The following is a 12,272-nucleotide window of genomic DNA, read 5'->3' on the forward strand; positions in this document are numbered from 1 at the left end:
CTCTCTTGGAATGAATTTGAATTTTTATTGCAAAAGTTTGTCTTTTATTTGGATAAAAAGTTCGTGCTTTATTCGAATCGAAAGTTTGTGTTTCATTCTTTTTTCGAAAGTTTGATTTACGTTTGAATTCAATGCATAATAATAAACTACTCTCCGGTAAGTTGATTAAAAAATCGAAAGTTATTACACGTTATAGGTTTTCTAAAGGCACTGTGGATATATTGAATTAATTGATAGGTATATACTATATGTACACCTGATCGGTGAGCAAAGTAATTCAATTTCTACATTTGGTGAATTGCAGCACTAACGAGTTTAAACGCGTTCCAAATTTTCCACGAGGAGACGGTTTATTTTGGCTCGGTCTCTGTGACACGATCGTCGCGCATAATGTCACCCACAGCCGAAGAGTTGACCATCGTTTCCCGCTGAACTGCTCGCTCTACCTTTTCCAACGATCGGTGTTCGCGGTTTATGGGTGTTTCCTCTGGAACGAATTCGCAACACTCGAAAAGTTCTCGACGTTTCAGGATTTTTCTTTACATTCGGTCCGAGGGTTCCTAGCACGGTTTCATCCAGATAACACTTCCAGTTCCTACAAACAGTGATTAACGATCACACTAAACGCAAGAGCAAAAAGATGCAACAGGAGGTGTACAATGGCGTAGCCTTTGAACTATTGCTTCAGATTGTTCGAAGTTTCTCGCGATCGAGGGTAAAGAATACCCTTCTGCATTGAAGAATTCTCGATCCTCCTTTTTTTTTTATCGTACTCGTCGAAATACCAAAGTTTCGAGTTCGATTTTAGATACAGATATTTAAAAGATACAGTATCGGTGACATTCGAAAAGAACGCGGGAAAATAAACACTGCAACGGTCATCTATCGAAAACAAAGAGTTACGATAATTGCGTTTCTCTCGGTCGTTGTTTGAAAATTTCATTTCCCAGCGTACCGTAACCATCCCGGCGGCCTTTGTGGCGCAAATGGTGCTTATTTTGTTCGCGGATATCACTGATTGTTCGGAACACGTTCGTAAAATACTCGTCGGTTGCATTTGCTATCCTGTGCTTGCACAAGGCAGAGAGTATGGACTCGAAAAGAATCGAAACGCGCGTATCCGTGAAAAAGAGGAAGACGACGGAACAGGTTGATGGATAGAGAGCAGGGCGGGCAAAAAGATTGGGAGACGCCGAAACGAGAATCGGAGACAAGAAAGAAACAGAACGAGAACGAGAACGACGAGTGATATTGCACGGCGGACGCCAAGTTTCTCGATTCGATCGCTCGTTTGTACATTCGTGATTGATAAGCGAAACCGAGGGAGCACACCGTGTACGATTCCTTCCGGATTTTAATTATACTTTCATCCGCCTTGTTCGACGTAATTCGCGAATTGGGATTCGTACACGTATGGGTCGTGTTGCGACACCTTCCAATCCTTGAAGTTTTCGGTTCTAGCTCTATAATTGACATTTAAGCGAACTTTTGTGAGTTCTAGCGCTGATTATAATTCATCCGAACGCCTGTGAGTTCTAGCACCGATTATAGTCAGCATCTATGTGATTTCTGTGGGTTCTAGCGTTGATTGTGATCCCCGTGGGTTACAGAGTCGACCATAGTTGGCATCTATGTGAACTTATGTGGGCTCTAGCGCCGACTCTGATTCGCATGAATGCTTGTGGGTTCTAAAACCGACTGTAATCCATGTGAATGACTGCGAGTTCTGGAGCCAACTATAGTCGATATTCATGTGAATATCTTTGCTGGTAGATTTCTACTTTTTCCGAATAGTTAATTAATAAATCCCTGTTTCGATCCGATCGTTACGAGGAAGTCGTAAATGGACGCGGAATACGATTCCTAACTTTTCGGGTCGTCAATGTCGAGCAATGCGCGTGAAAGATTAAAATTTAGAATAGAATTAAGCGCGCGCCCCGTTACCGGGCGGTAAATCGTCCTCTGGTGATGGACGGTACGTTTAAGCCCGGCTTAAATTCAAAACGATGACGCATTGGCTGCCGCGTCGAATAATTATTAGCGATGACGATGATAACGCGTACGTCGTGGCTCGTAAATTTCACTCTGGCTGGCTGGGGGCAGGGGGGGGGGGGGGGGCAGTTTTCCAGTTTCTCCGTTTCCGAAACGTTAAACGCAACAAGCCTTCGTTTCGTTAATCCCGCTGAAATTTTCTCTCTCTCTCTCTCTCTCTCTCTTTTTATTTTTTTTCTCGTTTGTCGCGCGTCGAATTTTCAAAAACGGTGTTTTCTCTATCTCTCTTTTTTTCTCTCTCTGCACGCGCAAATTATCACGAATAAGGGCGGTAATGAAGAAAGGGGGTGGAGTAGATGCGAGAACGACACTCGAGCTGTAGGAAATAAACGCGTGGTTGAGAGTTGAACGACGGGGCCGAGGGGAACTTGGTCCGCGGTGAAATTTCATTGTGCGTTTCGTTTCGTGTTCGCGAGGTACGCGTGGAAGATCATAAACTCGGAACGACGAAACTTAGAGCGGAATTATAAGGCTTTCGATTATAAGGTGCTCATCGGACACGTACGTGTATTTCGTGTATCGTCGCTCTTATTTCGGAAACTTTCCGAAATATTTCCCCTCGACAACCGCGTACTTTCTCGGAGATGACGAGTCGAAACTTTCTACGTCTCGGGCGGGAAATGAGGCGACGACTATGGTGACATTTCCTCGTAATTATTCGATTATATAGAGCGTTCTTAAAATCGTTGTACCAGTCGAAAAGGGGTTGTTCCTCGCGCAAAAGTAAATGGGAAACGTAGGATATATTCCTTTTGGAGAGAAAAAGAAAAAATTAAAGAATTACGCGTATTCAATGAAAAGTGTTTACATGTATGGTAATCAAGTGCGTAGAAATTCCATCGACTCTCACCGATCCTCCAGTCCTCGTTTGTAATTGATTTCTTCAAAAAGTCGAGATGTAAATTAGTGGAGATATTTAAAAGACCGTGAAAATCATCTACTATATTTTCGACTTACTCGTATCATAATATTCAGAACATTTTTGTGGCATTGCCACTACAGATCGAATTTCCGTCGATTTACCGAATTTGTAATCACGTGGTTATCAAAGGGAGATACTGGACGAACATGGAGGCGTATATCGTTCTTGGCTTCGACAATGCATCTAGACGCGAGCGTGAATTCTGAGGAGGGTGGTATGGGGGGCCTGCAATCCCTTTGTTTGGACAATACGCAAGGGGTGGTGGCGAGTAAACCGGAAGTTGCGGCCCGTCGAAGTCTGCGTAGCCAATCAAAGTTGTACGGCGTTGTTCAGCACGCTCCAACGAGCTCGTCGCGTTATAACTACAACGCCATAACGAACTACGAGCATTCTCGGTCGAGTCGCCCGTCGCTACCCAACGGAATCATTCTGTGTTCCATCGAGGAGCGTGTTTCATATACCAGCCGACGTTTACGCTTATCGTCTATCACAAATACGTACAGTCGATCGTGTACGAAAACGAGGCCTTTTGATTTCACCGATACGTGAACCGCGATTTAGAAATTTCACGACCTTTTAACTGTCATTCGCGTGCTTTTCTCTATTTTTCTTATACTCATAGCATTACGCGAACTGAACCTCTGATGAAAAAAATCGGTTAAGTATGTTACATATTATCAATGTAACGAATTTTCTATATCGTACTCTGCCCTCTTAAAATCACCAATCAATGCACTTTTATCTTCCCTAGAAAAATGTATCGAAGGGCTTGTGTCTCGAAACTAGTCGAGGAATTATTGTAATCCGATATAGTTCAGACGACGAGGTCGACATCGGTAAATACGAAATTTCGTTTCTATTTTTCCCTCAATCGAAATTCAGAGCCTCGTGGGTTTTATTCGCGTCGCGATTCGCAACTTTCCAGGCTGCTCGATCGATTCGTTGGTTCTTTGTTTCCTTTCTCCGTAATGTATGGAATGAACTCAACGGCGAATAATAGGCGCACTGCTCCGTCTGTCGAAAAGCGGAAGACCGAGCGGTTTTTAACGAGACGAGTCTAATACCGGTGAATGGCGTGTTTGCGAATTTCGTCTAAATATTTTACGTAGGAATGGATAGAGAACTGGCGAACAAAAAGTAGTTATTCGTAGTTTGGAGAGCATATTCAATGCCCCGTATCCAATTTCAGTTCGTCACACAGTTATGGTATAGATATTAATTAGGTGCAACACGGCTTGTTTCTCTTTGGCGCATTAGACGTTCCATCCACTCTCTCTGTTCGAGTATATCTACGCTCGCGCCGAATTCACAATTTCCGTGAGTCGCGTTTCGAAACTTTCTCCGTTTCGTGATTGTCTGCGCGAACACCCGGGGTATCTGCAACGTGCTCCCGAAGGGTAGCGAAAATTGTTATTAGTTTGCCAAGATTCCGCGCGCGACGACATCTTTATCGACTCGATTATTCTCGACGATTAACGGCCGGCTTCCGCCCGTCACGCGTATGTGACGCCTAAGTGCTATTCAGGGTGCTACTGGAGGAATTATCGCTCTTTTCGATCGTTTTAGGAATTACATTCCTATCGAGAACGCAAATTTTATTTATTGCACAATAAATTACCAAGTACATATTTTTGCCCACAATAGCGTTTATAAGAACCTGCATTTCCATTTCCGGGGATTATTAATAGTTATTATTAAACTTCCAGAAACCAACTTCACCCTTTTATCAAGCACCCTTTAAGCTGCAAATTCATTTATTAAATGTCGTGTTTAACCGACTCCGGCTCGAGTTACAATAAAAATACTCGAAGACAAATTGGAATGCTTGAACAATTGGGCCGGTGGAAAATATTCGTCACGGACAATTACAAAAATTTGCAATTAAGAGCAAACGTGTTGGTTGGCTCGATACAGGTACGTTGAACGAAGAAAAGAAGGAAACAACGGAAGAATCGCGATAAAAGAGTCGTACGAAACGACGCACGTGGATCTGCGTGCGGTGCAACCCTGGGAGTTATAACTGCCCTCGGCCTTTAACCACACGCCGCGATAAATAACCGGGTAAAACCGACGTGGAACGTTTATCGCGCACGGTGATTTGTGGAAGCAGCAACCTGGCAGGGACGTAGGTACCCAGTTCGTACCCAACGAGGAATCATTTCCTTTCCCGCCTATTCCTCGGTTCGATCGCGTCAAAATCGTATCCCTCTCGATGGATTTTCCTTTTCACGGACGATTCGACCAATTGCTGAATCGCGGCCAATTTACGCCTCCCCAAGCGTTGAAATTGTCGCGTGAAAACGGACGGATATTCGGCAAGACCCGTTCAACTGCTCGAAAATTGTTTCGTTCTCGATAGAGGACAGGCGCGCTCCAGTTTCGAGAACCGATCTTCTCGGTTGTTGGTATTTCATTTTCCAATTTATGTCTCTAACGTTGAAAAGCGTTACCGTGTGCTCGGGAGTGTGCAGAGCTCCGAGAGATAACGGCGAACGAATTTCATCACCCACCTTTCTCTCATTATGTCACCTGGGGTGCTGGTAAGGTACCCGCTGACGTCATAAGCAAGTGTGTTCGCCGCAAGAAGAATTCCAGCACCCTGGTTCGGATGACACGTCGCGTCGACGAGACGCGTACCAATCTGTGAGTTGTACACGCGTGTTGGACGTGTCGTCGTATCTCGGCTACGGTCGTCCGAACACGGCGGAGATTCGATTCTACGCACAGACGAGGGAGCACGTGTACCCGTGCTTCCATACGAACTCAAATATGTGGTGTGGCAGTGTCCGGTAATGGAAGGTAGGAAATAGCTTTCCGGCAAATGAACACGCGCTATGCCCCGCATTCCGCTCGGGACGACGGTTCTCGTGCGACCGAACAGATCGTTAACCACGTGACACGACCGATGCCATTGACCCATTCCCCTTTCCCTTCTGTAACCAAGTTTTCCCTTGCTCTTCGATATTCGCGAGAGAGTTCCTCATCCTCCCCTCCCCCACTCGATCGTCGATTTTCCATTGGACGCGTCGCGAATCGGTACCCACGGATCACCCGAAATAGGGTTCTTTGACTTTGAGTACGAAAGACTCAGCGACGAGGCCAGTTCGGTCCGCTCGGGAATTTCGGCGCTACGAATCTGGTCACCGGGATCCATTTAAATTGCTCGGTCAACCGAACCGCGAGATGTCTGCGATTAATTCCCAACGTTCCATGAACACCGCGCACCCCCTCCACCGGATTCTCGTTTTTCTTTGTTCCCCTGTGTCGCTCATTCTTCGTCGCGTCTAATTCCGCGAGTGGATTCCGTTATCCTACACGGGGGCATGTTGACCGTGTCTGGGAGCAGACTAAGGCGTGTGCGAAGGTGACTGGGTGAAGTTACCTATCTCTCGCATTCTGCCGGCCTTGCCTTCAAGGCAATAGCCTTCTAGAGTTCAAGCCAAAGAAGTGAGGATAGGGAGTACCACATGGCTATCCTCGTTGTAACGCACCGTATAGTGGAGCAAGGGACATGGTAACGTTGACGTGCGGGTCTCACACTGAAGGAGTGGGGGTAGGTAGCGTGACGCGCGGGCCTCGTTGCCTCGTGCTGTGCAGCGGAGTGGGGGACGCACCTGTAGTCCTTTCATTGAAAGAGTGAGGATGGTTGGCGCGACGCGCGAGCCTCGTTGTCTGGCACCGTGCAGCGGAGTGAGGGATGCACCGATTGGGCCTCCATTGAAGGAGTAGGGATGTATAGCGTGACACTAGCGCAGGGAGCGGGCGGAAAGGTGGAAGGAGATTCCAGGTCTGTTGTAGGGGAAGGGCGAAGACTTCACCCGGTCAGCCTGGTGCGGAGTGTCGGTACCGGCCGTGTCTGATGAAGCACGTATCGTTACCACTGACGGCTGCGCGGGTGACTTTGATGGATACGTCCCTGTATCGTTAGCTACGGTAAACTGTACAGCTATGGGCCATTTTATAACATTAATGACCGCCCATTTTCTCCGTGGGAACTCGATTGTGCGCCGCAACATCCACCCTCCGGCTGCATTTATATTAAAATATGGAAAAATTATTTACACGACGATTCCTTCGTTATTTCCTCTCAATTTTTCTTCGGAAGACGTCGCGCCAATGATGTTTACATTATCACGCGCAAAGTCGTATTTACGAACGCTGGCCTCAGTTTATCCTAACCTGGAACGTGAAATTTTAAGGGGTGTTTGCGCGATTTGGAGAAACCGGAGGATTTGCTGAACCATGGCGTAGTGGAAATACAGGCGAGGAGAAAAGAACGTAGAGTTTCAAGGTTCCTAGTACTCGTGACGTGAGACAGAAGTTGGTAAAGGAACTTTAGAAATAACGGTTCAAAATTGTGGACACCACATTGCTAATATCAACTAAGGTGACATCATAGCGCAAGTATAACGCAAATCTTCGGTGTTTATGAAGTATCTTGGTTGATTTAGTGATCCCGTCTTGACAACTTTCAACCGATGCATTATACTTTTAACGAACCATGTCGTTAACAAAAGTTAATTTCATCTGGAGAGAATTAATAGTTTTAGCTACATTTATTAGATATTTTTTTATTTTCTTCCACGAGTACTACTAACCTCAAAGTTCTGCACTCTTTTTCTACCATCTTGTACACGGTCTGTTTACTGCTACCTTGGTCATGACCGGTGCGGTGACCAGGTGTCCGGAATTTGGCCAGAATTATTATCAACATTCCAGACGTTTGCCGCCCATTAACCTTTCGATATAACGTGCGCGCGTGTACCTAATGGAAGCCATTCCGTATCTCCGAATTGATTCTTCGCCGCGAGATAATCCAGTCGGGAATCGCTATTGAAATCGAAGCACCAATTCCTCCCGAGAATACGCTTAAAGGTTTATTACCAGGTGAAATTCAACGTTCCTCACCGAGGTCCTCCGACCGTGAAATAATTTTATTACGAGCCCCCGGAGCATATCGCGGAGAAAAAATTCGCCAACCGTTGAAAGCGCGGAGGATTGATGTGTTTACCCGCACCTTGTATTTATTAAACCCACACGAACACGCGAAAAGTAATCGTGGGTTTGTTTTCCGGAATGAATCTTCTTTTATTTACGCGGCAAAGAACCAACAAGGACGCGACATACGGGCGATTTATTACCCAGAATTTGAGCTCCCAATCTTTCGTTCTTACTGATAAAACCACTTTGTTCGTGGTCGGACTATTTCGAGGTGAGGTTAAAATAGTGGTCTATCGTAAATTTAAAAGTGCAATCGATGATTGTTCGCGAAAGGAGAATTTTAAGTAATAACCACTTTCGGTCTCTTGAACATGAAGAATTCGTGCACAGACGTTTAATATTGTCTCATAGGGCACAAAATGTCCTTGTGACTTCTCCAAAGAGCTCATCTGGACGTGTTTGATTTTCTTCGACTATCGAACTATTTTTTTATTTACAAAATTGGTCATTTTCTACCATTGCTTTTTATTCTTTCGATAGAATATCGTCTTCAGATCCTATGTCTTTGTATATCGAGTTGCGTTGCACTCTTGTAAATAGTTTTTGGTCGTCGAAGCATGATTTTTCGCGCGAGGCTTCGGTCCTCGAAGATGCGTTCGCATTGTTTCGTCGGTCCCGTGTTTCTGGGGAGATTTCTGAAAGCCCCGCGCGGCATTGGATTATACGTCGGACTAATGCCAAATTCCCACATGTACAAGCGTATACCGCAAACGAGGATAATAGCCGACGCATCGAGTGGCCGATCAGACACGCAGTCGTAAATAAACGGATAACGATAGCTCGTATCTGTATCCAGCGAGCAGACGTTTCTGGCTTACGTTATGCAGGTAAACGTTGCTAGGACAGATTGGCTGGCACGTAATTTCGTAGTAAGGCTGCTCTATATGCTATTCGCGCAGCTGAGGGCACGAGCGCGTCTGTACGTCAGGGAAATCCATCGAATCAAATTAGTCAGGAATCGTAGCATTTTTATCTGCGAGTCCAATTATACTTCACGTTAGGAGATGAAACCGTATCGTGTCCTTGGCGGATTATAACGCGAGACTGAAACTCACGAAGTGTCCCGGAATAATAGCAAAAATATATTTTACTTATCGGTTCTACACACAGGGAAAATAAAAACTATTTGTACAGGATATTCCTGAACAGTACAAGCGCGATATCAGGTGATATCAGGTGATTCTTCGTAAAAAAAAAAATGCGGACTAAATATGGATTAATTTTTTTTGTTTAGAGGTTACTTTTCAAGAACATCAAATTGGAAAATTTATCTATCCGTCGCTCATCTATGTAATTTTTATCCGTTCAGGGTTCAGTTCTCGAGAAAATCGAATTGGAAAATTTACTCATACATTACTTTATCTTACAGGGACACTCTGTATAAACACTTACCGTTGTCTATAGGTGTTGAATCGGTGCACGAAATATTTTCCATTTATTCCGGAATATCCCGTGCATGTGCTCGGGTACGCCTCGTGGAATCGATTATCAATGGGTGGATTCCTATCGAACGTGTCGCGGTGACGCGCGACCACGCAAGTGCGTCAGTAAATTGCATACTTTATTCATGGTGCGCGATCGAGGAAAGAAACGATTTGCTAACCGCACGAATCCACGACTTTCATCCACGGAGGATACCGTACGATGATTAATCGCTCTCCTTTCAACGAATTAATGTCACGGATAACGATAAGAATTTAGCCACGGTGGGAAGCAGTTTTTACACTTCCCGTGGCCTTGTTTGTTTCCAGGAAATCGGGTCAAGTATTTTCGGGCTCGGGAACGAGGCGAAATTCTCAATTTTATCGAATCCAGAGTATCCGTTATAACACGCTCGTTCAATCTTCTAGACGATTTTAACGCTTCCCCCTTCCGAAATACAGTTTAATACCGACGACACGATCGTAAAACAGAATCTCGCAATTTGTACCTACCTACCTATAGACGAATATTCCGGGTCCCTTCGAACGCAATTAACGTCGCGAGGAAACGTTCCGCGGAGCAATAACATGGTGGAGCACGTTTCTGTGAGAGATCAATGCCGGTCGACAGACACCTATTTCCTTTATGAGAAGGTAACTTCGAGTACCATTTTCTCTCAAAGACGCACTGAGATTTATTCGAAAGTTTCCGGATGAAATTCCAACATTTTGTCCTCGACCCCACTCCCCTTAAATGGTATTCTTGAATTTATGGGGGATAATGGAATCCGTAATGGTGGGAAAGAATTTTTTTCTTTCTTTTCTCTTCGATTTCGGAAGCACGCGTAAGCATATATTGGACGACGTTTCAATTCTACTGAAAGTCTAGCGAAGTTTCCCGGTAAATATCATTGTCAACATACTCACAGTGCACTTTCAGCTTCCATCGTTCCTCGATGCCGGCCTCCTGCAGCTTTGGATTCGTCGCTCGACACACGAGAAACTTTCCCTCGTCTTCGGTCGACGGTGTCCATTGCAGCACGCTCACGCTGGTACCGTCCTCCTGAAACTGATCGAAATCCTGATACATATATCGAAACCGAAGCGAACATCAAATACTCTCGAACAGTACATGGGTAGACATCGTTTTCGCATACACAGAAACCGTGTCTGATATTTTCCCCACACATGGGTTTAATAATTGACTATCGAATATTACGATTGATGTTGTCGGTATCTTCGTCAAATCGACGCGTAATTAGTATAATACCGGGGATTATCCGAAATTGATGATTACCGAGCGACGAATCGCGTCAACCGCGGGAAATTGTAAAACTGTACAGAATTTCAGCGTTAAATGTCCGTGATCATTGACGTCAGTTGTTTTAATTCTTTGTCCCGTTATGCGAATCTTCCATTACATAAATATTCTGTTACATTGTGGCGGTACCTCCTACACTCGCCACTAGAGATAAACTCAATCGTTTCTCGTATGTTCTCGTACCATGTACAGTACTGGCCAAATATTTGGGTACATCAACTTCATTTGTATATCTCCCTTATATCTGAACTGCAAAGTTGAATATTTAATTGTATTATATTCTTAAGAAAAATTAAAAAGTGTTTTACATATTAATACATGTACCCAAACTTTTGGGTAGTGTATATGCGACATTGCTGATTACTAAATGTCGCGACGTCCTTTCCTTTTCTTATCACGCTTGCTCCCTCTTACTTTATCACACCCTCTAGAAACTGATACAAATATAAACATTGTACTATTATCCTCCAATTAGTTTGTATTACGGAGGTTCTAGCGTGCGTTTCGTCGCAAAACGTCCATGATAGACTTCGTGTTTTTCCTGGTTCCGAATGTTATCCTCGTTTATCGCGTATACGTTGTTCCACGGGAACGTGGATTCGTTCAACGATCGTTTCGGCGACGTAGAAAAATAGAAAGAGGAACGACGGCACCGACTCGAACGATCCCCGCTTTTCTTCTCTCACAAAACGAAAGGAAACCAGTGGAAACGAAAGCCAAGAACGGAACCATCGCGACGCGTTACGCCGGACGAGAAACATCGAAAAACCCGAGGAATCTCGCATTCGAACGTCGCATCGACGAGAAGATACGGGTCGCATCGACCAAACCGACCATCGGGCATATTGAACAAAAACGAGCGACACGAGGTTGCGATGCGAGGAATTCCGAATCCCCTCGAAAACGAGCCGAAACGTTTCTCTGGCGAATTTATGGCGGCGTAGCTCTGCCGAAATTTCAGGATCGTTATTCATGTAGATTCGGGTATGGAAAATATGTGGGAGTATACCGTATACCGTTCCTCTTTCTCTCTCGGCTGGCTACTCCCGCTGCAATTCTTCTTTCGCGCCGAAAACAATAGCAAGAGAACAAGTCTGCGAAAAAAATCGGGTCGCCAGGACGGCTACAACTCTGTGAAATGAAAATTAAATCCCCGATAGACCCCGGTCGCTGCCACGTCACTGGAAAACGAAAAAGACTTTATCCGAGTTTTACCCGTAGGGAAACGCACGCTTCTATGTCGCATCGATTTCCTCGCTGTTGGAAATTTTCGTGACCTTCTCGAAATTTCCGGCGCTACTTTTTCTTCACGGTTATCGACAAATCTCTAGCCGTGCTTCGCGTATCGAGGGCTGTCAGTCTGCGAGAAGGAGACTGACTAGTGTTTACATTTCCACAGTAGAATACAGTCTACACGCTCTCCCACCACAAGTTGCATTTTCGTTATTGGTCGCTGTTGACCTTCGTCACATTCCACGACCAGTAGCGACCGTGAGTGCACTGGTGGGGAACTTAGTAACCTAGAGTTGGGACAGAAACACTAGCTAGTCTCTTC

At 45.0% G+C, this 12,272-nt stretch overlaps 1 protein-coding gene and 1 long non-coding RNA gene across 4 annotated transcripts in view; one reads left to right on the forward strand and one right to left on the reverse strand.

Annotated features, from left to right (window-relative positions):
• The window catches only part of LOC143145197 (nephrin), a 179,419-nt gene that overhangs the window by 47,983 nt on the left and 119,164 nt on the right, over window positions 1-12,272 (reverse strand). For all 3 annotated transcript variants that reach the window (XM_076308345.1, XM_076308344.1, XM_076308346.1), the window contains one exon: window positions 10,324-10,465. In XM_076308345.1, the coding sequence (XP_076164460.1) occupies window positions 10,324-10,465 (142 nt within the window). The remainder of the gene's footprint in view (window positions 1-10,323; window positions 10,466-12,272) is intronic.
• Window positions 1-12,272, forward strand: part of LOC143145199 (uncharacterized) — a 125,651-nt gene that overhangs the window by 40,107 nt on the left and 73,272 nt on the right. The window lies entirely within an intron of this gene.

Source organism: Ptiloglossa arizonensis, chromosome 4 (assembly GCF_051014685.1).
Source record: "Ptiloglossa arizonensis isolate GNS036 chromosome 4, iyPtiAriz1_principal, whole genome shotgun sequence".
NCBI classification, from domain to species: domain Eukaryota; kingdom Metazoa; phylum Arthropoda; class Insecta; order Hymenoptera; family Colletidae; genus Ptiloglossa; species Ptiloglossa arizonensis.